Source organism: Cryptotermes secundus, unplaced genomic scaffold (assembly GCF_002891405.2).
Source record: "Cryptotermes secundus unplaced genomic scaffold, Csec_1.0 scaffold139, whole genome shotgun sequence".
NCBI classification, from domain to species: domain Eukaryota; kingdom Metazoa; phylum Arthropoda; class Insecta; order Blattodea; family Kalotermitidae; genus Cryptotermes; species Cryptotermes secundus.
Window position 1 is genome coordinate 168,539 of NW_019735555.1, and position 26,468 is coordinate 195,006.

At 38.6% G+C, this 26,468-nt stretch overlaps 2 protein-coding genes across 3 annotated transcripts in view; one reads left to right on the forward strand and one right to left on the reverse strand.

Moving 5' to 3' along the window:
* LOC111869528 overlaps window positions 1-16,593 on the forward strand; it is a 26,737-nt gene extending 10,144 nt beyond the window's left edge. Inside the window, exons 3-6 of the mRNA XM_023861126.2 lie at window positions 345-442; window positions 7,165-7,319; window positions 16,048-16,171; window positions 16,262-16,593. Coding sequence (XP_023716894.1) covers window positions 345-442; window positions 7,165-7,319; window positions 16,048-16,171; window positions 16,262-16,573 — 689 coding nt within the window. The 3' untranslated portion in view covers window positions 16,574-16,593. The remainder of the gene's footprint in view (window positions 1-344; window positions 443-7,164; window positions 7,320-16,047; window positions 16,172-16,261) is intronic.
* Window positions 16,564-26,468, reverse strand: part of LOC111869526 (proline-rich protein PRCC) — a 15,701-nt gene continuing 5,796 nt past the window's right edge. For both annotated transcript variants that reach the window (XM_023861123.2, XM_023861124.2), the window contains exons 5-6: window positions 21,483-21,701; window positions 16,564-16,671 (exon numbers count right to left, since the gene is read on the reverse strand). In XM_023861123.2, the coding sequence (XP_023716891.1) occupies window positions 16,585-16,671; window positions 21,483-21,701 (306 nt within the window). In that variant the 3' untranslated portion in view covers window positions 16,564-16,584. The remainder of the gene's footprint in view (window positions 16,672-21,482; window positions 21,702-26,468) is intronic.

A 26,468-nucleotide genomic window follows, 5' to 3' on the forward strand; every position in this document is an offset into this window, starting at 1 on the left:
GCTCGGCTCTCTTCGGCTCCGCTCGTGACGTCACCGCGCATGGCTGCCAGGATGCGGGGTGATTACTCGCCTATTCCGCGAGCGTTACGTTACCGCTGCGGGGTGGGAGGGGTCAACATGTCACAATATAATAGTTTAATAGGTTATTTTCTTGCAAATTGTTTCTAGCCCATAAAATGTTTGTAGGGCCTGGGTGTCAATTGCAGGAAACCATTTTTTAGTCCCAAGCTTTTGTGTTGAACTGAGTGTACAGCTTACAGTATAAAGACTTATGTTCTTGGTATAATTCTTCTGTGAGCCAAACAGAAAAACCTATTATTGTAAGTAAATTATTTACTTTGCAGTTCTCCAGATGCAGAAGATTTTGGGAAAACTCATTACACCAGATGACCTTTCTGGAAGTGCTAAAAGTGTACTTTGTAAAACAGTAGATTGTCTGCAGGTAAGAATAAATTTCCACTTGAGGCAGCTCTACTCGTCTTTGTATTCCTTTTGGCCTGTCCATGTAGGATGATCTGTTGCAGATCTGTTTGTATGATGGGCAGGAATGTCTGCTGGGAAATGTACAGTGGTTTTAGCTGTCTTTTTTTTGCACCTAGTCCAAGTTATGCTAGAAAATCTCAGAATAGCTAGACTCTGAATAAATGAGGAAGGCATATTTCACAGGGCCATCAAAAATGAATGTTGCTGTTGTTTAAGACATCAATAAATTTGTGAAACATGACATTGGTATGAAAAATGTAAAAACTCTGGGTTTTATCTACACCTGTCCACAAAACAGTAGTGTTGCAGTGATAGTTGAAGCCCATTATTAGTTCCCTGGTGGTATTCATGATACGAGTTTGGCCCCAGTTAGTGAGGGAAATGGCATCTGTTCAGCAAAAGCTCGATGCATGCTATGATATGTTGAGTTCAAGTGAGTTTTGACCATTAAGTGTAATTTTCAATGTATGTTACAGTAGGATATATCATTCTTCATGGAAAGGAAAACTGCAAGTACATTTTCATGGTTATGAAAAGTGAAGCACTTTATGTTTTTCTAGAAGATTCATCCTCGCAACCTGGAATCAAGAAACTCAGCTTGATTCTTGGAAAGTTATAAGTCTTCTACAAACTAATTTAATTGACCTGCATTTGTTTTATGGGCTTTTCTAAATTTGGTATCGTATTTTCTGTATCATGATTCATAGCTTCTACATCCATTTCTTTCTCCCCCCAAATCTGTCATCCTCAAAGTTCTGTGATACCACAGTCTTGGGTACATGTAATTCCTCACTGCGTGCCACTGGTTTCAATCTTATGGCAGATCTGGGTATTTCATACATATTTTTTTAAATGTGTGTCCAGAAACAACAGTTAAGCAAAAGTAGTAGTTGAAGGTATGGTCCTTCAGTTCTCTTCAAACCATGAGTACAGCAGAGGACATAGCATATCATTTTCCTTTAAGATAGGCCATGAGATTCACATCACACATTGAAGAACATGTGGGAAGCACAGTGTTTGTCCTGGTCACTCATCCGAAGTATAATTTATATGCATGTTAAGTGGGTCCTTTGTTACCACAGCATGGTGTATCGTCAATCCGTGGATGGAGGAGATGGCTTCCAGATGTGGAGGGTAGCTGCAAATGTATTGAATAAGCAGTCATGGACAGCTGACAATGGGTGGTCCTCCAGCTTGAGGGTTGGGTGTTGGGTGTGGTGCTAATAACACCTCACTGTAAAAACATTCTATTACAAAATGTTACACAGGGCCACAAACTTGAATGTAATCTTTAAAACAGCGTAAGCAAAGGAGAATTGACATGAGATTTGGCACATAGAATGTGAGGAGTCTCTATTGGGCAGGTTCTCTGAAAAATGATAGGTTGGAGAAAATTGAATAATAGGGGGCTTCATAACATGTTAAATGAAATGTGGCCATTCACAAAATGTTACTTGTACCAAACAATGAAAAAATGGGTAATTCTTCAAGACCTAAGGGGGCAGAAGAAAAGCAAGCTTTTATCTGGCAATCTGAGGTAAAATTTTGTAAGGTGCAGCTTATTTCACAAAGGAAACAAAACCTTCAGGAAATGGTGTTCATTCAGGCTGGCAGGAGGACCCATGCACTCCTTTGTTAACTTTACCCTGTGGATTCAGGCTTAGGATGTAGTTGACAGGCTGACAGCCTGTACACATTAAAACTTCTCTTCATCATCATTCCAATCAGTTGAACAGCTACCCTAAAGTGAGCTTCTGCATTGTATATCACAAACAACAATCTCAACCCTCAGTTATTGTACCATACATTAATCAGTCTTGTTACATATGTCTAAATGTCATGTTAGAGTTACACATTAAGACAAGTGTTCATGTATGGTACCCATGTGAACTATAAGATTATAGTATACAGTTCTTCTGCTTTTCGGTAGTAAACTCCTCAAGCATGGTCATCATTTTGACTACTTGAAACCATCCTTTGAACATGTGCATGCACGTCTGCTACCTAGACTGTCATGCAGCTGGCCTGTGCTACTACCTAGTGATACACATAGAAAACCTATTATGTCCATTAGAGCTCTTTTCCATTTATGACCTATTTACTGAACCTCACTCATATTCTAATTTAAGAAACAGACATTTTTTAATTTCTGCACATGCCACATCATGAAGCCACTGCTTTGTCAGTATGCGGCTTCCTTTCAACATGTACGAGAATTATGTATGTTAACATATTGTGATGTATTGCGCTATGCAGGACACGCCCTCCCCCGCCAGTGGCAATGTAACAACATCTGAGTGCTGTCATTGCTATGGTAACAGGCCAGTCAACACTCCGCTTCCCTCTTGTGACGTAACAGGGGACAACGCTGGTAACACGAGGCAACAGGGAACGATATAAAAAGCCAGCTGAGCAGTATGTGAGCGAGAGTGTGTGATCAGGAATGACACAGTGTGGATTGTGAAGTCACCGAGTGCAGCGGAAGTCTAGCAGTCGCTGAGAGCAGTGGATGTAATTGTGACACTGCAGATGGCAGTAATGGTGTAATTGTGAATTGTGTGAGTGTGAGAGCAAGTGGAATAAATTCACTAGATCAAAGACGGCGTGAAGTTATTTGTCACGTGACACATACCCAACATGTGACAATTTGCTGTCATTATTGGTTTACAAACTTGAACACTCCTCGACAAATAATTGAATTTACAACTATTAATACTGCCACAATTTGAACTGAAGACTGAAGTGTGTGTTCACAGTGTTGTCATATGAAAATGGAACAAATAATCAAAATGCTGAAAGAGATGGAGGCCAATAGGAAGAAAGACGAAGATTTACTGGCAAAATTAGATGCCTACCAAGCTAAGACAGAGGCCGGCCATAAGGAGTTGCTGGCCAGATTGGAAGCTGACAGACAGTCTGAGCGAAGAGAACGGAAGGAAATGATGAAAATGATGGACACCAGCCACAAGGAGATGGTGGCCGAAATCAAACCCGAAATGGACGCAGAGACGATGGCCTGCCAGAAGATGGAGCCACGTCTAGAAGAAGAACAGCCAACCTCACTGAGCAGGAAACCTGAGGTGGCAGAACAACGAGAAGTCCCCAATGAAGATGCCATAGTGAAACTGGTCAAAGGACGGAAGAAGAGGCATAGAGACAAGAAGTAAGCTGCAGGATGACGCAGAGAGCCGAAGAAACTGACCCAAGGAAATTGTGAATCCTGGATGAAGTAGGCTGCTGCCTGCAGGAAGGTATCCCGCTGTGCAACAGTGGCACGACGTAGGAGAGATGCCTTCAAGAAAGAATGGACCAAAAATCAGGATGGGTGCCAGAAGAAATGTGTCGCTGATCCCGGAAGGATGACCCGCTGTGCAGGAGTGGCACGGCGCAAGGGACACATGGTCGGGAACAACCAGACTTGGAACAACGTTGCAAGAGGAGCCCTCAGAGGGCGGAGACTTCAGGTGGAACTGGAGGGCAGTATGGGAGTGAAGGATGAACACACAAGACGGCGGCTGCATCCTGGGAATGAGAGAACAGCCAGCCGAACCCTCAGGAAGACCCTAGGGCTGGATATTGGGCAACAAGCAATAGAGATTTCCAGCAGAAACACCAGCCTCCTCGGCATGAATGGAGAATGAAAGTGATGAGTGAATGTGATACAACAGATCGACGAATGCTGGACCATGGAATTGCTGAGGATGAACAATCCTAAGATGGGAGCGGAGGATGTAACGGCCGGAGAATAGTTGCTGCAAGAGGAGTAGCTGGACAAAAAGAAGACGTTGCAAGAACAGCCTGCAAAGAAAAGGAATGGGGATGTTCCATTAGGCTATTTGGGATGAACAGCCTTAATACTTTGCAGACTGGCGATTTAAATATTTAAATCACCCTGGGGAGCGGCATTTTTATACCTACTACCCTAACTTGTGCACTGTTCACTTTAAAAATTAATATAAAATCTCCTAATTAATTTTATGAACTATAATTTTTGGAGAACACTTACCAATGCTCCTAGAAGTGCTTGAAAGTGTGATATTCCTGGAAACATTCCCCTTTTTGAAGTGGCATTATACACTTTCAAATATAGACAGTCATAGTCCTTTTTTTTGTGAACTGTGCAAACATGGCATTGTCTAGAAGGATGCTTCCCCTTGGAATGTTCACTCTTCACAATTTTCACAAGGGTATGTTTCCACATATCACCTGAGAGTCGCCCAGGGGTGTCCACATGAGGGCTATGTGGGGTGGGAGTTGATGGGCTAAGTCGCACTAAGTCGTCAGACTCTGGTTCTTTCGCTACCATCTCATCTGTAGCCCAAGCCTTTGCCACATTCATCAGAAACGTTTTGTATTTCAATTTTGAATCAGGGTCTAGATTTTTTTTAGATTTTTGCTGTTCCCGCAATGTTACTACGCGCAATGTTATTACCTGCATTATTGTCGGAGCTACTGTCACTTTTACTGTCTGTGGCCACAATTCTTTGTTCTCCCCTGTCACTGCCGCTCTCTGAATCACCATTACTACGCGTCTCACACACAAGCCAGGTCAGCTAGGTCTTTGGAGGAGAATTTGTCCTTGATCCATTCTCCCCACTACCTACTGGCTGATACACACAGCTTGAAGAAGGCAAAGCATTTTCCTTTATAGTCGGTTAAGTAAACAGCGAGGTCAAGTTACTGACTGCTAACTAAACATTCCAGAGTCTTATCACACATTTGCAGGCAGTTGCGTGCAATTAAAGTGGTGCCAGAGCGATGTATAGCGTGTTGCAACTTAGGCGACTGGTCTGCCACGTTTAAAACCCAAGCGCCTAGGCCTAGGCGTCCAGTCCGCGAAGTGTTAAGAAGGGAGCAGTGTGACATATTGTGCTATGCAGGACACCCCCCTCCCCCACCAGCGGTGATGTAACAAGATCGGAGCGCTGTCACTGCTACGGTAACAGGCCAGTCAACACTCTGCTCCCCTCCCCCGCGGTGACGTAACAGCACTTCCCACTGTGATGTAACAGGGGACAACGCTGGTAACACGAGGCAACGGAACAGTATAGAAAGCCGGGTGAGCAGCATGTGAGCGAGAGTGTGTGATCAGGAATGACACAGTGTGGATCGTGAAGTCGCCGAGTGCAGCAGAAGTCTAGCAGTCACCGAGAGCGGTGGATGTAATTGTGATACTGCTGATGGCAGTAATTGTAATTGTGAATTGTGTGCGTGTGAGCGAGTCAAATAAATTCGCTAGATCAAAGATGGCGTGAAGTTATTTATCACGTGACACATACCCAACACATTACAATATATTTTCATACTGTTCCTCCATTAATATGAACTTGAATAATAATAATAATTGATACTTAACAAACAGAATGACAGATGTTAAAAAGAGAGTCTCTTGTACAGAATAGTTTAACAAGTTTGCCATTTTTCACCTTGTCAGTAAACTTTCACTCTCATTACTATGGATAACATGGAAAAGTTTCAAACAAATTCTGATATAAACATAAATTTGTTTTAAAGTTTTCCATGTATATATATATATATGTGTTTATTATGTTTATATTAGAATTTGTTTGAAACTTTTCCATGTTATCCATAGTAATGAGAGTGAAAGTTTACTGACAAGGTGAAAAATGGTAAACTTGTTAAACTATTCTGTATATATATATATAAGATCTGTAGGCCAAATGCTAATTTTAGTAGCTATCAGAAAGAAGTGTACTGTGCAGGAGTTAAGTTATTCAGTGTTTTCCATCTATTATTGTTTAAGGCAGCGTCTACATGTGTGCACAAAATGCGTCTGTTGTAACGAACATCGTGACGTCCATTGTCGAAATAAACAAGAGAGGCGAATGCTACGCTTTCTTCTGGCTCCATTGCAGACAAGAAAACTACGCTCCTCATTCTGCAACTGTGGTGTCCTCAGCAAAGTACGTTCGTTACAACGGATGCATTTTATGCGCTCGTGTAGACGCTGCTTAAGTTGTGATTAGAAGTGGGATGCTAACCAACTGGTTGCAACTGACCATATTGTCAGTCCCTCTTGGTTAGTATCCTGCTACTCTGTTCATGCATCATGACTTTATCTCTGACAGTGTAATGCGAGAGCCATATAAAAGCTGCCAAAACTCCCACAGTCATTTACCCTGAAGGTGGTGACTCAAGGTTTGCCAAAATCCATTAATACCCTCAACATTCACTGTAGCCTAGTCCCAAGAATTGAAGTCACGTGTTAAGCTCCTGCTGTAAAAACCTAAGCATTTAAACAAACATTAAAATTTTACTTCTTGAGTATTACTGAGTATCTGAACTATGTTGATCATCTAGTATTCTAAAAACACCAAGTTTTGGAAAGTCATTCCGTTAATGTCCACATGTTAAAGGTTGGGATGCACCTACTTAGCTGGGTCTCAGTCACTGGACGTGAGGCAACTGAGTATTTTCAGACACTCAGCCAGTTCTAGATATCTTTTAACACATCAAGTTCCAGCACCCACAAAAGTGTACTGTTTAGTGTAAACTTAAAGTTGATGCTTTCAATATCAGGTGTATATGAAATCATAAAATATGTTAACTATAAACTGAATATAAAATGAGGCCATTTTCAGATGGCTCTAAGAAAAAAGATACAATGTATCTTACGTTCATTTCCTTATGACGTATATTTATGAAATTTATGTGTTGTAGGCTTTGAACATTAATGATGCAACCCCAACTAACATAGTTCTTCAGAATACAAGGATGGTAATGGAAGAATCTCGCCTTTCAAGAAAAAAACTGCAATTTCAAAATAAATTGTGGCAGCTGTCTACAGAGAAACAGAGAGTTGCAGAGTTGGAAAGGTTGGTACTTAATTAAGTTGAGAAATGTGTTCTTTGGATGAGCAGCAAACTGATCAATGAAAGGCAAAATTGCGTGATTTTTAGCAACCAGTTTTCTATTTAGTTGTGTTTGGTAATCTTAAAATGTTTTGGTGGTCATTGAAGAATTTGTATTAGCTTCATATTTTGTAGGTGGTCTCTTGACATTCTTGAAGCAACGTAGACTTTCATGCTTTCTGAGAGGTGGCAGTTTTCCACTGCCATCAGCATTGCATGCAAGGAGTACAGTAAGCTACTGTTCAGATTTTATGGTAAAAACCCCTTAAAAAGTGAAGGTTTTGCTAGATTGTAGACTGAGAAATAGACCAGTCTCATTAGCATTACGAGGTCATAAACTTCAATTTCTTGCAATAGTTAGTAATTTTTCCAGTCTTCTACAATTTCTGGATCAACACTCTGTTCTCACTTGATAAAGAGTTCTGTAAACAATGTGTCTGATGTTAATCTGTTCCATCCATTGGAAGCCAAAAAGTTGGCTATTCCTAGATGAGGGGCAATGTGCGAGGACTTGTCCTTGATGTGGCCGCCATTTACAGAAGCATTACTCTCTCATGCTTGTTTGAACCACATAGCAAGTGCAGATTCCAGTTTCTCCAGTGGCAAATGTCTAAGTCATTTGTGATGCTTGGAGAAAAGTGCACACTGGATGTAACTTCTTTCAGTTTCTAAATGATTCTTCACAGTAATGTTTAGGAGGGACACTTGAAAGTGTCAAGCATAGTGCCAATTCAACACGTGTGCCAATATGTATTGAGCAAAAATATTTATTTTATCCCTTATTATAAATGATTTCCATTTTCCTCGATTATCCATATTTTATCTTCTGTTAAATTCATCTTAACGTTAAAAATTGGTCTGTACGGAGTGAAGTCGCGTGGGCATTTGGAGATTAAAGAATTTAATCTGAATGCATTTCTAGTGGACGTTTCACTTATGAAAACATTTTTTCTATGTTGTAGTAGTCACGTTTTGGAACACACATCAGACATGAGAGAGAGATATGCTGCTCTTGTTTAGTTACAGTTATACTGAGACACAGCAAGATCAAAATTGGACTAATGCACAAGATGCTTGGACTACAGCTGCAGAAAATCCCCTCATGCACAATAGCCCTCAGTGAAGTCAAAATGGTGCATATGAATCACTTGCAGCTATGCATCAGCAACTTGATTTTCAGACTGAACTATTTTTGACTGCTGACAGGGAAGGAGCCTCATTACCTTGAATAAGAAATTATAAGAAATGAAGTACAAAATGTAAAATCAGATAAATTTTCATAGTTATGACTAGAAAATGAAGTGCAAATTCAGGGAAAACTTGAAGTTGAGAAAACATAAAATCCATTACAGTTTAACATCTATGTTATGGACATTTGGCCAGGCCCATGCAAAATATGTGTAAATTGGCAAAATACGTAAAATCTGGGATTGTATAATTGAAGTTTCAGTATATTAATATTCATAGCCAATTTGTATGGATACCTTAAATTTGGCCAGTTATGCGGCTTCCCTTTTTTGTTGCTAGTGGGGTGGGACTAAGTCTCTTGTACTGTGGCCACTTCTGACCTGTTGTACCAGCCCCAGATGATAGGTGAGTAATTGGTGGAATGAAGATTGGCAGGGGAAACTGAAGTACTTGGAGAACACCTGCCCCCGTGCCACTTTGTTCACCATAAATCCCACTTGACCAGACCAGGGATCGAACCCGGGCCGCCGTGGTGGGTAGCCAGCGACTAACCGCTTGAGCTATGGCGCGGCCCCATGCGGCTTCCTTCGTTATGGCTTCAAATTTGATGCACATCAGATGATAGTTACACTTGCTGTGGTGAAGTGGTTTTTACTACTGCTACTAGCATTGTATTCGTGTTTAAGATACAGTGGAGCCTCGCTTAACGAGCATAATTCATTCCAGAATCTTACTCGTAATGCAAAACACTCGTTAACCGACAATTTTTCCCATATAAATTAATGTAAAATACGATAATGCATTCCATTCTGAAAAAAATACTCAAAACATTTTATGTATAATGTTTATTCAAAGAAAATTATATATACATTGTTAAGGAGTGTGAATCATCTTCATGTTTTCGTGTGTGCGGAATGAAGCAACCTTGAATGCGAATTCGATTTGCAGAAAAAAAAATCAAAATAATTAGTTTATTATTTATGATACATATCTAATTCTTTTTTACTAGAAAGCTGTCTAGAGACATTTGTTTTTGCCAACGCTTCAAAATTTGGTGAAAATGCGACACAGCATTATCATTAAATAAATTTGTAGCGCGCATAGCCATTGCCTTATTAGGGTGATGCTTCTCACTTTACGATGCAACAGTTTCCCATGATTTCAGCATTTCTCTTATTGCGCCAGAAGATTGTTGCCTTGCTGTTATCTCCTCCTCCTCCTCCTCCTCCTCTGACAAACTCTCCTCCACAACTTCTTGCTGTGAAACACAGTGCAACGCTTAATCATGCAAATTGTTGATGTAGACCGATTGTATGTGCGTTCTAGATCAGCCACGCTCACACCTCGTTCTCGCTTTTCAATGATTTTACGTTTCATTTGTACGGTTATTTTTATTCTCTTATGGCTGTCTTTTTGCGGCTTTTTCTTTGGGGACATTTTTGAAAGGGTTAAACTTTGCACAATAAAAGAATCACAAATAATATGTCTGAACACAAGTCTGGAAAAATGTGTGATCACAAGCAACACTAAGATACTAGCGGAACGAGTGCTAAACACAGACTGATGTAGCAAGCGCACAATCCGGGACTTCCCTTCTCGTCACTCATTATGCGAAACGTTGCTTGTTAAGAGTAATTTTTTTTACAAATTGTTTTGCTCGTTATGCAAATTACTCATTATAAGAGGTGCTCATTAAGCGAGGTTCCACTGTATCTCAGTTACGAGGACTGGCTTCTTTCCCCTCCTAACATTGTGGTAATACAACTTGGAGGTAACAGTGTTAATACCAAAATCCGCCATTGGGCACAATTTTGATCTTGTGTTATGCACTTACCATCTCCTCAGTCTTCCATTTAAGACATTTTCCAAGCAATTCCCCCACTAAAATCTGTATGCATTCATTGTTTCCCCCATACTAGTGTATGGTCAGCACACTGTAGTACTTAGATTTCACTAGGAGATGTGCATAAATAAAGAAATACTTAGGCATATAAATCCTACATTGCTCACATGGCCTTCTTATGACCAGATATTTTCCTGAGCTTACTCTTTTGAAATGCTTAAGTTACATTTTACACTCAAAGTAAGAATACACCTTTCACATCCATACAGAACAACTGGTAAAGTTGTTTAGTATATTCTAAGCTTTCCAAAATGTAAAATTGCATTTACAGGGAATACACATACATATTTGACATGCGTGAGAGATTATTTTTGGTGCAGTATCAGTGTGTACATTTTTGCTGACTTGAACTGAGCACAGTAAACTAGTTTTGTGCAGTTTGTCAAAGTATCAGAACCAGTTACAGATCTTCATTAAATCCTTCCTTTTCTCAAAATTTTTCTCCCTTATCTTTAACAAGCCAAAGAGACCTGTGACCTAATGGTAGAGGATCCTTGTTATGAGTGGAATGGGTAAGGATGGCCCACAGTTTACTGTACCTGTCTCCTGTGTGTGATAATTTGAAGTTGGGCACTAATGAAAGTGAAGTTTCTGATTTGTGTTTTGTTCAGGACAAGTTCTTTGGATGTGGCATTTTAGTTTCATTCTGCTGAGGGTTAATTGTGGCACCCGTTGGTAGAAATTTCATAATCAGGACATATTTTTTGTCTTAAAACAGACATCATGTCATCATCAACAAATGGCTGCATTATGAATATTGCTGTTATGTACAAGTTCTGGCAAATAAGTTTTGAGACTCATTTTTAATTTCACGTTAGGCAATCTGGCAACACTAGTACTTTGACTGTTAGGTGATCCAACAAGACAGAGCTCACATGGAAACTTTGGATAAGCTGCATTGAGTATTTGTTGAACAGTTGCTTGTTAGATCACTTGTCATCGACCTTGTTTAGACATGAAAACAGAACAGAGAGTGAATGTGACATTTTGTTAAACCGCTGAAATCGCCAAGTGAAGTGTTGGAGATGTTAAGAAACCGTTTATGGTGAATCTGCTATGAGAAAGAGTTATGTTTTAAGTGGCACAAACGTTTCAGAGAAGGTAGAGAAGATGTGAATGATGATGAAAGGGCAGTAGCTCCCGTAATGAAGCGAACGGACAAAAATGTTGCAAAAATCAGTACTTGTGCAATCTTACCACTGAAGAACTTGCAGGATGATAGCTGATGAACTTGATAAAAACAAAGAAATTGTTAGGAACATTTTAGTACAGGTTCTTGGCATGAGAAAGTTATCAGTGAAGCTTGTGCCGCAAAACTTGACAGAAGAACAAAAGGACAGACATCTCACTTTGTGGATGGACTGTGCAGAACAACTTCAAGAAGATAATTTTTTGGATCATGTCATCACTGGTGATGAAACATGGTGTTTTCAGTATGATTCTGAGGCCAAAAGCTAGTCTGTGGAGTGGAGATTGAAGAAATCCCCCAGGCAAAAGAATCACGGATGTCAAAGTCCAAGATCAAAACAGTGTTGATCTGCTTTTTTGACATCAGGGTTATATCTACTTTGAATTTATACCCAGAGGGACCACTCTTAATAAGATATTCTATGTGCAGGTGTTGAAAAGGCTTATTGATGCTGTAAGGTGTGAGGAGAGTTGTGAAGGGATCACTCATTGATTCTTCACCACAACAATGTGCTGGCACATTCTTTGCTTCAGGTGTTGCAGTTTTTAGCAGGAAAAGGCATCTTTGCCATGGATCATATGCCGCTTCCCTGATTTGGCTCCTTCTGACTGCTTCCAAAATTCAAGAACATGTTGAAAGGAAAGCGTTCCTTGGACGTTGAAGACATTAAATCATCTGTGAAGAAAATTTTCACAGATATCCCTATTCAGGATTTAAAAATTATTGAACAATAGCTGAAGTGCTGGGAACATGGTAAAGAATTGGAGGGAGATTACTTTGAAAAATTCTAGGTTGCTGGTATCGCTAGCTCTTAATATACATTCTTAAAAAACTAGAGTCAAAACTTATTTTCCTGACCATGTATAGAGCATCCAGAGATTATTCTGTTTTGGGATCATAGTGGGGAACCCATTTTTATTCATCTTTGATAATGTGTGTGACAGAAAATCCTCACTTTTGGCTTCATAAGACTGAATATCTGAAGAAGGCTGGGTTTCTCACTGATATTTTTCCAGTCTGAAGACAAGCCCTGGGTAGAACATTGTCATCACCTCCTTTCATGTATGTCATAATTCAAAACTGATAAGATCCTGTCATTTGATGCTGTATGACATCAGCAGTTGATAGTGTTAAATGAAAAATATCTGATCAAGTCAATAACATGTGAGATTTGGATGTCTTTTTGTTCTCCTTTTGTCACATTTGGGATACTGCAAAAGTCTAAGAATATCAGAATTATCATATTTATGGTTGATAATTCTCCAATATCATTGTCATTTCAATGTTGTGATGCGACAGTCTTGTTTAGTAAACTTGCTGATACACTATGTCTGGCTTTTCACTGTCACTGCTATTGCAGTTGAGCTGTGCCTTGCCCAGCTCAGTGGATATTGCAGTATGGGACTGCTTGTTTGGAATCCATAAATCTGGAAGTTTTTAGACAGTGTTTCTGAGGAACATATATAGGTATATAAAATACTAGATGATTTATACAAAAAGAAAAAAAAAGTTTTAGAGGCATGAAACTTGATTTGCAAGACATGTTTAGAAAGATTAAGATTGTTTTGCTGACAAGAATTATAATTCTGGCCCTCAATGTTCAACTTCAAGCACTTTTTAGGTACAGAAAATGTTAGTATATGTTTTTAATTTTTGAATTTACATGTGATAATTTTTTTGGCAAAGTGATCAAAAACCCAGAAAATTCCAAAATCTGGAAAGCCTTTGGTCCCAGGTTTTCCAGGTAATGGGTTCCATATTACATTTTCTCAAACAGCCTGTAGCAGCCTTTCTGAACACTTGCTTGAAGGCGGAGACAGAATCCAGTCTCCAGAACGTTGTGTTTTGAAAAATAAACAGGACAGTTCTTAGATAGAGACAAGACGATGGATAATGTCCGAAAACATAAAATCATATTTGTTTCTACCCACTGTTTAGCTGCCTGTACCCTCAACTTTGCTTGCTGAATGATTGGACATTTACGATTTGAATTTGGAGCCATCTACAACTATGCTTGCTGTGGTAAGGCCTTTGAGGCTGACAGATGGACTGCTCATATTTTAGGGGTTAGAAGTTTAAGGTGTGGCTTTCTATGAGGTATCTTCAAAAAGTTTCCACACTTTTATATCTTCGAAGAAAATGGAAAGAGCAGGAGGGGTGGGGGTGTTGTAGGGTGTCATGTGACTAGTCATCAAGGCAAGCCTGTTGACCTTGCAGTTAGTGTGAGAGTTTCCATGAAGTAGTGAACATGGCAGCAAAACTTTGGAATTGCACCAAGGAGGAGCAACTATCTGTGATACATTTTTTGTGGGGGGGAATGTGTACCAGGTGGACAAATTCATCAGTGCTTGTGCGCTCAGTATGAGGACAGTGCCCTTTCTTGTAGAGTTGTGTATGAGTGGATTGAAATGTTTAAAAATAGCTGTACGAGTGTGACTGCTGCAGAGCGCTCAGGTCATACAGTCACAGCCACAATACCACAATGAAGGAGGAGCTAGGAAACTGAATATTATTAGCATTGGGTCTGCCTATTCTGTGATGCATGATAACTTTCAGTTCCATAAAGTGTATGCCAGGTGGGTACCTGGACAGGAACTGACAGATGAGCATAACTGCATGTGCTTAGACATCTGTTCCTGTCACTTGGCTCATTATCATGAAGAAGGTGACAACTTTCTCCAATGGATCATCACAGGTGATGAAACCTGGGTCAGCACTATCAACCAGAAACCACGTGGAAGAGCATGCAATGGAAGCATCCGTCATCTCCTGTTGCAAAGAAATTCAAGATGCAATCATCGGCAGGCAAGCTGATGTTGACCATCTTCTGGGATTTTCAAAGGTCTATTCTTGAGACCTACCTAACTAGAATGTGGAACATCTGTCACAAGTGCAACATATTGTGACATGCTTCAGACAGGGCTGAAGCCTGCAATACATTCTAAAAGAAGTGGGAGACTGTTAGAGGGTGCCCTGTTGTTGCATGACAATGCCTGTCCCCATTCTGTGGCCCACACATTGGAAATGCTCAGGAAATTAAAATGGGAAGCAATGGAACATTCAGCTTGCAGTCCATATTTGGCGCCATCTGATTTTCATCTCTTTGGATGCTTAAAGAAGCTGTAGGAGGGAGAAGATCTTGATGTGATGAGGATGTAAAGAACACGGTGCAACAGTGGCTACATGCTCAACCAATGACTTTCTATTATGAGAGCATTAAGAAGTTGGTAGGATGCTGTGAAAAATGTGTTGAAAAGTAGGATGCTTTTGTAATCATCTGTAAAATAAAAAGTGCAGAAACTTTTTCTTAAAGAACTCAACGTAGGATTCTGAAAAGTGCAACTAAATTAAAGGGGGAATGGTTAAGGAATATTAACTTATAGAAGGCATTTTTTTATTTTTAAGCAAGATTTGCTGCATTTTTAAACGGATCGAGTGTTGACACATTTCGGGGAATGGAAAGATACTCTCATGGGCCACAAGACCACCTGATCACACACAAGTTGAACAGCCCTGATCTGTAGTACAGCCTTATGCATTTTAATTGCAAATACATCATTGAAAGGGCATGCATGTATGCATGTGAGATCTCATAAACTCGCGTTTCTCTTGATTGGTATAGTGGACAACATTGTAGCTTCCCTTATAGATAATCAGAGTTCCAATTTTTAAAATATTAGATGAATACTTTAGTTATAAATTAGTCCTTTATTACTAGTGGTGTGGTAATTTGGTTATGTAAAGTACCACTGCCTGTCTATATCAAATTTGAGAAAAGTCAGTGAATTTGTTCAAGAACCTCCAATACAAAATGTTATCAAAATCAGTCCAGTGGTTCTCAGGTTTTAACAGAATAAGAGTCCCTTTCACTTATCCGTTAAGGGGGGGGGGAGGAACACACAAGACTTCCGAAAGTGTATGTGGCATAAAATGAGTGTTTCATTTTTATGTATGAGTACAACTTTTGTATGAAATATTTTTTACCCTAATAAGTACTCAGTGGGATGTGCTAGAGATGTGTGTATGAATATGTAGCTTTTGTGTAATGTCCATTATTTTTGTCTGACGTTAATTGAACTGGAATGGATCAACAAATGTTAGTATACCTCCCAGTATCCAACTTCATATTTATAGGAACATTTTTATAATTCTGAATTGTGAACAAGCCAAAAATCGGTATGAGGTTTAAACTGTCCATTCAGATGTTGCAGATTTCCTGATCATCACACTGACAACACAAATCTGTACAATTACCCAATAAAGTTGTTCCATTCAAGTGTAGCTTTCTTCCAAAAGAATTTATTTATGACAATTTTATAGTTTACAAAAACTGTAGATAAAAGATCAGAAAATGGAATCATGTACAAGAGTTATCATTCTGTAATTATAAAAGTTTGCTCTTTACTTCATAGGGATATTCAGTCTGCAAGGAAAGAACAGGAGGACTTCAGAAAGGCAATGAAAGGGAAGGTTATTGAAACTCAGTTTCTTCAACATAAGATGGAAGAATATAAGAACACATTAGAAAAGCTCAAGGTATTCTTTTTTCTTTAATGCTGTATCATTCCGGTATATAATGTACTTTTGTCCACATTGTCTAAACCTTTGTATACCATTTTATCACAGGCTGAACTACAGAGACTAGGTGTTTCAGTACACCACAGAACCATACAGGAGAGAGTGGAAGCCATCGCACAGATGAAAAATGAATGTGCCAAATTAAGACAGAAGTTTCAAAAATATGAAGGACTTCCACCAGATTTGGCAAAGGCGCAGGAACTGTTGGCTCAGCTTAAACAGAAATCCATACATGTTGACCAGCAAATACAGACTCAGCTCGTAAAACACAGACAACTGACTGCAAGTCTGATGTCTGTGCCTCGACAGCAAGCATCCTGGGACTTAAGACAACCAAAAGATGAGCCAAGAAACACATAATACACAAGTTATTAGAAACCATATTTAGACTGTGTTTGTTTGCGAGACATCCGATTTTGGGACCACTGGTTCTTCAGTTCCAGCTCATTTTCTTTTGCCTGGAACAAAAGCCACAAACAAATGAAACTTGGCTAATTTGTCCAACAGACATTTTTACTACTTAAAGTGCCTATATGGATTGAATGCATGCAGTAAATAATCTTTATCATGTTCCTATTGAAAAAGAACTACTTTAATAGTTCTCAGGGGATGTCATGTCCAGCTTGAACACTGAAATCTAAAAAGGGGGGAACAAAATATAAATGTTGTTCCCATTAGTATAAATTATTTTATATCCTGTACTTTACAGATCTGCTTCAGTGTTTACATCAGAATTTCAGATTAATTCATCACTGATAAGTCTCTATCACGAGTTTAAAAAAACTCTATTTCTGGAGGTTAAACTGATATAGGTTCTATATAATTTGCAAATGGGTTAAAGACATATCCTGCTTTAAACCAAATGTTTGGTGGTTATTGTGTTCTTGTTGCATGTTGAAACCTTTAATTCCTACTCTCCTTGCAATGGCATACTGCATGACATGACAACTTCTTTCACATAATAACACTGCAATTGTCTCAAAGAGAGGATTAAGTTAGATGTGTGGGCAACCTCTGACTTTTGACTTTCTCCACAAGTGTGGTTCAATATAAGGACATGGTGGTTTAAGGTAATAACATATTTTATAGAAATACTTCACAAGATGTAAAAAGTAATAAGGAAGATAATGGGGAACTTTTTCTGCACACATAAATGAAGCCTCTAAATTGGAAGTGCTATTTGTGTATGTTTAAGCCACATTAATGACTGTGTACTGAGCACCTTTTCTGAAAAAGCTGTATTTTAAACAGTAAAATTAATAGTTTCTCTTGGGTGTAAGAAACCTAAATACTCAGCACAAGGCACACTAAATGGGAATTGTACTGTAATTTTGAGATCAGGTAACAGAGAATACCTTCAAATTTCCAATAAAAACAGCCAGGGACAAGAGAGTAATGAAATTCACACAAATGCAGTGTAGTCCGTTACCAGATCCCCTCATTCAGCTTTTACTACTACATTTATTAACCTCTTGAGCCTGACTTTAAGCACAGACATTTAAACCCCTAAGCGTGTGCGACGCAACATCTGCGTCCGCTCAAACCCGTGCTGTAAGTGTGCGCGCCTCATATGTTGCATCCATACTTTTCACTAAGAATTCTTAACGCCTACACTCTGATGTATGTACTTCCAGTGAATGTATATGTGAGCTAATACCGACTTCTTTCATTCCTCGCTATCTGTTTGTGTGGTATTTTTTTTACTCGCTTTACTTGGGACAAAGCATCTGGTGTTTGCTGCTTACGAAAGAATTGTTCCCACTCACACTCCGAATTGCTTTCAGAGAGATAATTTGTTAGCTAACTTTCATTGAGTGCTTTTTGTCTGTGTTTGTGTCTCTGTGTTTTTTTTTTTTTTTTTTTTTTTTACTGGCTTGGCTTACTGGCGACAAAGCAGCTGTGTCTGATTTACAATGTTACGAACCTAGGGGTTGAAGTTGCCTGACGCCTGTATCAATATTTATGAATTTGTTATTTCTTTTCTGCCTTGCGACACACTCTTAGCAGAGCCCCATGGCATCTTGGTTACGTAACTTGTCTGGCGGGACAGTTTCTTGCCCCTGACACAAAATCACGCTTTTAAAAGTGGGTTCCCACAACTTCGAATGAAATTAGGGTATTCCTAGGTTTGCTTATGCTGATGGGAATTCAGAAACCAAACCTCAGAATGTATTTTAATAGGAAACAAGGGAAGAATCTGGTGTCTTATTTACGATGTTACGAACCTAGGGATTGAGGTTGCCTGGCAAGGTTGCCAGATGCCTATGTCAGCATTTATTTCTTTTCTGCCTTGGGACCGTCCCTTAGCTGAGGTATTTAGTTCACCATGGCATCTTGCTCTCATAACTTGTCTGATGAACAAGTGCTTGATCTTTTGGATGAAAACTGTTCAGTAGATTCGGATACAAACTCTGTGGGTTCATGTGGATATACTCTCGATTCCAGTTCTGAAGAGGAAGAGGAAGAACCTTAGTTTTCTCTCAATACTCCAGATAATGCTTGGGAAGAGGTCGATGGTGCTAATCCTCCTCTACCTTTTGCGTGTGATTTAGTTGGGAAACAAATAGTGCCAGTTCAGTGTGCAGATGATCCTCTGGGATATTTTGAGTTATTTTTTGATGATGATCTGATTATGATGATAGTGAATGAAACAAACCGTTATGCGGAAAAGTTTCTTGCTCATCAGAAAGAAAAAATGCTGACCCGAAAGAAATCACGGTTTCAAAAGTGGGTTCCTACAACTTCGAATGAAGTTAGGGTATTCCTAGGTTTGCTTATGCTGATGGGAATAATTCAGAAACCAAACCTCAGGATGTATTTTAGTAGGAAACATATGTTAGAAACACCATTTTTTCCCAATGTAATGAGTGAAGAAAGGTTTTCATTGCTGACCAGATTTCTCCATTTTGTAGATAACACCAATAAGGAAATTGCAAAAAGAGATCCTAAATTGTACAAAATTCTTCTGGTTAGTGAATATTTGAAAAATAAGTTCCAGAAAGTGTACATACCGTGCACAGAAGTAAGTGTCAATGAATCTTTGTTATTGTGGAAAGGTAGACTTTCATGGAAACAGTATATTCCTATGAAAGCTTCCCGGTTTGGGATTAAAATTTTTGAACTTTGTGATTCCGCAGGATATTTGTGGAATTTTATAATTTACAGTCGATCAGGGACAAAATTAGGCTGTGAAATCACCAAAGACACAGATCTTTTCTCAATAAAAGTTCTAAGTTTGTGCGAGAAACTACTAGACTCGGGCAGATGTGTTTATATTGACAACTTTTATAGCAGTCCTGATCTTTTCCAGAGATTAGTTCAGAGGACAACAGATGCTGTTGGAACAGTGAAAATCACATGCAAAGGTATGCCAATAAATCTAAAAAAGAAACTGAAGAAAGGAGAAGTAGTTAGTGCAAAGTGTGGGAAATTGGTGGCATTGAAGTGGAAGGATAAGCGCAATGTCTCCGTGCTGAATACTAAACATTCAGACGAAATGCAACCCGTACGTCGAAAGGGTGGGTTAGAATTTGTAAATAAACCTATGTATGTAATAGAGTATAATAAATATATGGGAGGTGTAGACTTGAAAGATCAGCTACTAGAAACATTCTTGCTAGAAAGGAAAAGGCAAAAAGCGTGGTACAAGAAATTATTCAACCACTTAGTAAATATGGTAGTGTTTAACGCTTACGTTCTGTACTGCAAGGCTGGGAACAAGAAAGATCATCTGTTATTCAGAATAAACTTAGTGAATAAGATCATAGCAAAGTCCCATGGACAGAATATAGAAAAGCGCAAAGGGCGTCCTTCAGATACCGACATGGAATGTACGAGATTGATGGGTCAGCATTTCATTCAAGAAAATCCCAAAACCGAAACTTATAAAGCTGGAAGAAGAAGGTGTATGGTGTGTACAAAAAACAGAAAGAGAAAAGAAACCAGATACGGGTGTAAAAACTGCCCAGGGACACTGTCTCTCTGCCTAGACCCCTGTTTTGAGCAATACCACACCAAGATCAACTACTAGACACTGGATATGGAGAGCTGGGAAAAAGAAATAGCTTGACAAAATGTGAGTACACATTTATAATAATGAACCGTAAACAACTGTAAATATAATATAATTTTTTGGAATTTTTCAAATAGCGATTTTGTTATTTAAAAATATTTAGGTAAATGTCTGCACAAAACCTTCAATGCTTGCGAAAATAAAGCACCGGGAGGGATTTAAATTCACGCTAGATGCATGTAACTGAGCGGACGCATATGGTGCATCGCACACGCTTGAGGGGTTAAAGGTCTGTATTGTTTGAGTTACAGACACATCAATGTACTTTGAAATTGAAGCTATACATTTGACAGTCATTTGTTTCTTCTTGGCTGAGACACCACAAATAGGATCCTACAGCTCAAGCATCTGATGGGCTTGTGGGTTTCATTTCCCTCTTGAGATGGACTGAGAACAAGGTTCTTTTGCACTAATTTCCAACAAATTTTGAACCCAAGTCACATGAAATTTTCAGTGGCCTAGTATGCTACTGCAAGATAATATTATGCACTCATTTATTTATGGTTTATTTAGTGATGCTGTCACTAGCTTAGGCTGTATCTTGGAATGATATAGTAATGAATTGGAAGGGATGCAGAAGGAAACTGTTGTGGCCTAAAGTGAGATATTGTGCCAGCACTGCCCTGGAGGCACTGAGGAAAACTGAAAACCTTACGATAGCGGGCCCCTTGGCCAAGGTCTTAACCTGAAACCTCCAAGTATGAAGTGGAAATGGTACCTGCTTGATTGCAACATTTGGCCATTCAATATGGTCCAACGAACTGAACGCTTAATGGCTATTATAGAATCTGCCTTCCCATGGTGGTTCACGCACAGTCTTCAGTATGTAAATATCTTGCCGTTAAGTTACCTCTCACCACACCATGTGTGTGACCCCATTTCACTTATAGCATCTTACTGCCAAAACCCCATGGCATTTTTTTTTTTATTTTCACTAACATATTCAAGCAGCCAGTAGCTCTTGTGTGCGGATTATCAAATATATCTGGAAAGGAGAGACAATTGTCCATGTAAAGTATGTGGTTTTCCTCAGTCCCTCCAGGCAGATAACCAATGTAGTCCGCAATCCTGTATCTTTTCTGATGATGCACTAATTATCCCATCATTTGACACTATATAATCTGAGCAACTGAACACATTAAATAAACCAAGAATGAAGTAAATAATAAACAATCTTCAACCAGTTTTTATCCATACCTGGAAAGCAAGATAAGTGATTTGATGTTTTCGTCGTTGCTGTGTTGTAGGACCATCATTCTTCCTGTGACTGTGACTATGAATTTTAGTTTCTTGCTCCTGTGTCATTTGTTTGGTAAACCACTCTTTAGGGTCAGGCATTATTGTAGCCCCATTAACTTCAATGAGCTGCATGTCTTGCTGTTGCCTCTTTGCACGTCGCCCACATAAACGCTGCAACTGCAGAAATGTGATTCCATTAAGATTTGGGCTTTGTCTCATGGGAAATTTAACAGTGCTTTTCAATATTGAAACTATATAGCATTGGCATTATGAGTCAAGTAAATAAACTGAATAATGAGTTTCATATCTTGGCAGGAACTCATGAAATGGATTTAGATATAAGAATGCATCTGTGCAATGTTGAGAAAAGTATTAACATAATTTTAAAACTTCCTTTGTTCTTGGACAAGACATTTCTCACTACACCACTGCATCCAGATGGACTCTCAGGTAGGGTTGCCAGATTTTGTAAAATAAAAAAAGGAGTGATGTCTCGTTGCTTGTATATAACAACATTTTTCACAACTAATAGGCTATAAAATATACATAATCAACATACTACATAACTTACAAAATGCTACTACACATTTATAGAACAAAACAAATATTACATAGCCCTATTACATATTTATAGAATGCACAAAATATTACCTAGCACACATTTGTAGAACACACAAATATTAAATACTACATATTTATAACTTTCAAGGGCTGGTCAATCAGATTCTGTTAATTGTATTTCACTGAACTCTTAGCACTTTTTAATAATTGAAATTTAATTTAATTTAATAATTGAAAATTTATAAAATTCTGAACAGGACTTGCTTTCATAGTTCACTGTCTCCTGGAGTTCTGCCTTGATTAAATCTGTTGAGCATCTGTTTCTTGTGTCACTCCACTTACTTTTCATGAATGAAAAGATTCGCTCCACAAAAGCATTTGAGCCAGGGATGCTAAACAAAAATCCTACCACTTTGGAAATATTTGGTACATCATGCTCAGGTACTGAAGAAAAAAACGTAAGTCAGTTTGCTACATAATCACCATATCTGTTCACACTGTTGCAGAGGTAATCTCGATGGCTAGTGAACTCCTCGTACAGGTCATCAATGCAAACATTTTCACTTAGCTGAATCACTTCTATGGCTTTTTCAAAATCTTTGAACTCAGTCCCTTCCTGTAGAGGAAATGCTGCAAGGGATGCATAGGGATTGTCATCTCTCACATCATATCTTTTTTGCAGATACTGAAGCATATTGCTAAAAAAGCTGTTCAGGTCTTCAGTAACCTTTTTCTGTAATGGCATAGACAATCCGTTAATGAGTTTTTTGCTTTGCTACCAAAGAAGTTGTCTTTCCTTCTCTGCTGGATTTTAGAACTGAGAAGTTTCATTTGTTTGTAAGTCTCTAGTACACTTAAGTCAGACCTTTCCAGTGTTTTATCTACCATTTCCAGCTGACTTCAAATATTACTTAAGAAATTAGAAGATTTCAGGCAACACTGCTTCCTCTGGGTCATCTTTCATGAAAATGTTAGATAATATTTTTGGACAGTTGGGAATACTATTGAAGTAACTCTTCATTGCTTCCCAGTTCTGAAGCAGTCGAGAAATGCCTGGTGTTAATGACAGCCACCTAGTTCGAACATGCCTCAAAATCTCAGTCCACTCCAAATTCAGAAACTCAAAGAATGATTTTAACTCTTCTCTTCTTTTGGCAGAGACAGAGAAGTGATTATATATCTTTAAGACTACACTTTCAACATCAACATCTAATCTGTCGATTGCAAACTTAATTTGTAAGTCTCTAGTACACTTAAGTCAGACCTTTCCAGTGTTTTATCTACCATTTCCAGCTGACTTCAAATATTACTTAAGAAATTAGAAGATTTCAGGCAACACTGCTTCCTCTGGGTCATCTTTCATGAAAATGTTAGATAATATTTTTGGACAGTTGGGAATACTATTGAAGTAACTCTTCATTGCTTCCCAGTTCTGAAGCAGTCGAGAAATGCCTGGTGTTAATGACAGCCACCTAGTTCGAACATGCCTCAAAATCTCAGTCCACTCCAAATTCAGAAACTCAAAGAATGATTTTAACTCTTCTCTTCTTTTGGCAGAGACAGAGAAGTGATTATATATCTTTAAGACTACACTTTCAACATCAACATCTAATCTGTCGATTGCAAACTTAATTTGTAAGTCTCTAGTACACTTAAGTCAGACCTTTCCAGTGTTTTATCTACCATTTCCAGCTGACTTCAAATATTACTTAAGAAATTAGTAGATTTCAGGCAACACTGCTTCCTCTGGGTCATCTTTCATGAAAATGTTAGATAATATTTTTGGACAGTTGGGAATACTATTGAAGTAACTCTTCATTGCTTCCCAGTTCTGAAGCAGTCGAGAAATGCCTGGTGTTAATGACAGCCACCTAGTTCGAACATGCCTCAAAATCTCAGTCCACTCCAAATTCAGAAACTCAAAGAATGATTTTAACTCTTCTCTTCTTTTGGCAGAGACAGAGAAGTGATTATATATCTTTAAGACTACACTTTCAACATCAACATCTAATCTGTCGATTGCAAACTTAATTTGTAAGTCTCTAGTACACTTAAGTCAGACCTTTCCAGTGTTTTATCTACCATTTCCAGCTGACTTCAAATATTACTTAAGAAATTAGAAGATTTCAGGCAACACTGCTTCCTCTGGGTCATCTTTCATGAAAATGTTAGATAATATTTTTGGACAGTTGGGAATACTATTGAAGTAACTCTTCATTGCTTCCCAGTTCTGAAGCAGTCGAGAAATGCCTGGTGTTAATGACAGCCACCTAGTTCGAACATGCCTCAAAATCTCAGTCCACTCCAAATTCAGAAACTCAAAGAATGATTTTAACTCTTCTCTTCTTTTGGCAGAGACAGAGAAGTGATTATATATCTTTAAGACTACACTTTCAACATCAACATCTAATCTGTCGATTGCAAACTTAATTTGTAAGTCTCTAGTACACTTAAGTCAGACCTTTCCAGTGTTTTATCTACCATTTCCAGCTGACTTCAAATATTACTTAAGAAATTAGTAGATTTCAGGCAACACTGCTTCCTCTGGGTCATCTTTCATGAAAATGTTAGATAATATTTTTGGACAGTTGGGAATACAATTGAAGTAACTCTTCATTGCTTCCCAGTTCTGAAGCAGTCGAGAAATGCCTGGTGTTAATGACAGCCACCTAGTTCGAACATGCCTCAAAATCTCAGTCCACTCCAAATTCAGAAACTCAAAGAATGATTTTAACTCTTCTCTTCTTTTGGCAGAGACAGAGAAGTGATTATATATCTTTACGACTACACTTTCAACATCAACATCTAATCTGTCGATTGCAAACTTAATTGTGTTATGTATGACATGATTAGAGCAATTAGCTTTCAGTAAATTTGGGTTTTTACTTCGCAGCAACTGATATACGGAATGTGTTTTTCCATAGTTCACATTGGCATTGTCTGCACAATAAGAAGACACATAATTTACATCCAAGTTGTGCTTTTCTAAGCTCTGCAGCACCAAACCAGTAATTGCCATAGACGTTTCCTCAGCACTTTCAACAAAATCTAGAAGTTTATTCTGCACTCCCTTTAAAGGGTTGAAGCACCGGATGCAAACAGGGAACATTTTTCGATTGCTTCTGTTTGATGCATCGGTAGCCAACGAAAACAATTCTGAAGTATTTTCTGGACATCTTAAAATAGACACATAGTCATTTACACTTTTAGGAGCAAGAACGTACTTCACTATCATTTCCGCTTTAGTGCGTCCACATGAAAGTTTGGAAGCAATCGCGGAATCACTGAAAATATGGGACACAAGTTTATTTCCGCAGTCCAGACTGGAATAACTTAAGTTGTGTTTCACTGCATGATACACTAAACCAAGTTCGCACGCGGTGCTGTTGTCATATTCTTCTTTATTGTTTAAATTAACAAAGTATTTCGAAAGTTTATTTGAACTTCCAGAATTACATTTTTCCTTAATTTTATGTCCCTTGTATTGTGCATGTTGCCTCAGGTCACTTTGTCCACCATGTGAAATACTAAAATCCTTCCTACACAACGTACAAAATTCCCGGTTCTTGTCTGGTCCCAGCTTAACCCACGAAAACATATCTTCCCATTTCTTAAGATATATTTGATTATGTTTGGCCTGGAATTTCAACTTCTTCCGTGGAGGAGTCTTTGATGGATCTTCTTCGCCCTCAAACATTTTTGCTAACTTGACACTGACTTTCTAGCGAAGATTGAACGGATTAAAAATACACTATCACCAACAACCTCTGCTTTGGTTTAGAACCTCAACTGTTGCCAACATTCATGAAATGCAACATAACGAAAGAAACTATAACAATGTCATTTTCCAAGGATTACAGAAATTTTATGATAATATTTAACCCATGAAATATAATTCACAATGGACTTAAATAAAAAAAAAACGGAGAATTATCCACTCCGGGTAAATAATAAACGGAGGAACAAAATTTGGGTGAAAAAACGGAAGAATCCGGGGAAAATGGGGTATCTGGGAACCCTACTCTCAGGACTACTCAGAATAGAATAATACCAAAGTAAATCTCATTTATCCTGACTCAGTATGCAGTTAAAAACAAAATTTGAGGCATCGTAAATGGAAATTTCAGTACATCATTAGCTTAAAGAAGACATTCGGGGAAGGACTAATCACCTACTTACCTTTGAGATAACACAATCCAGAAAAAGTATCCAAAAATTCTTCTGTTGTGTGTATGCATTGCTGTGGTAGAGGAGTACAGACACATGACTGATTGGAGGGATTTATGAAGTACACCATTGACATGGGCTCAGTTGCCATGATATGGATACCAAGTTTCATAGAGATTGGTTTAGGCATTCAAAAGTTAACCTGGGAGGGGGGGG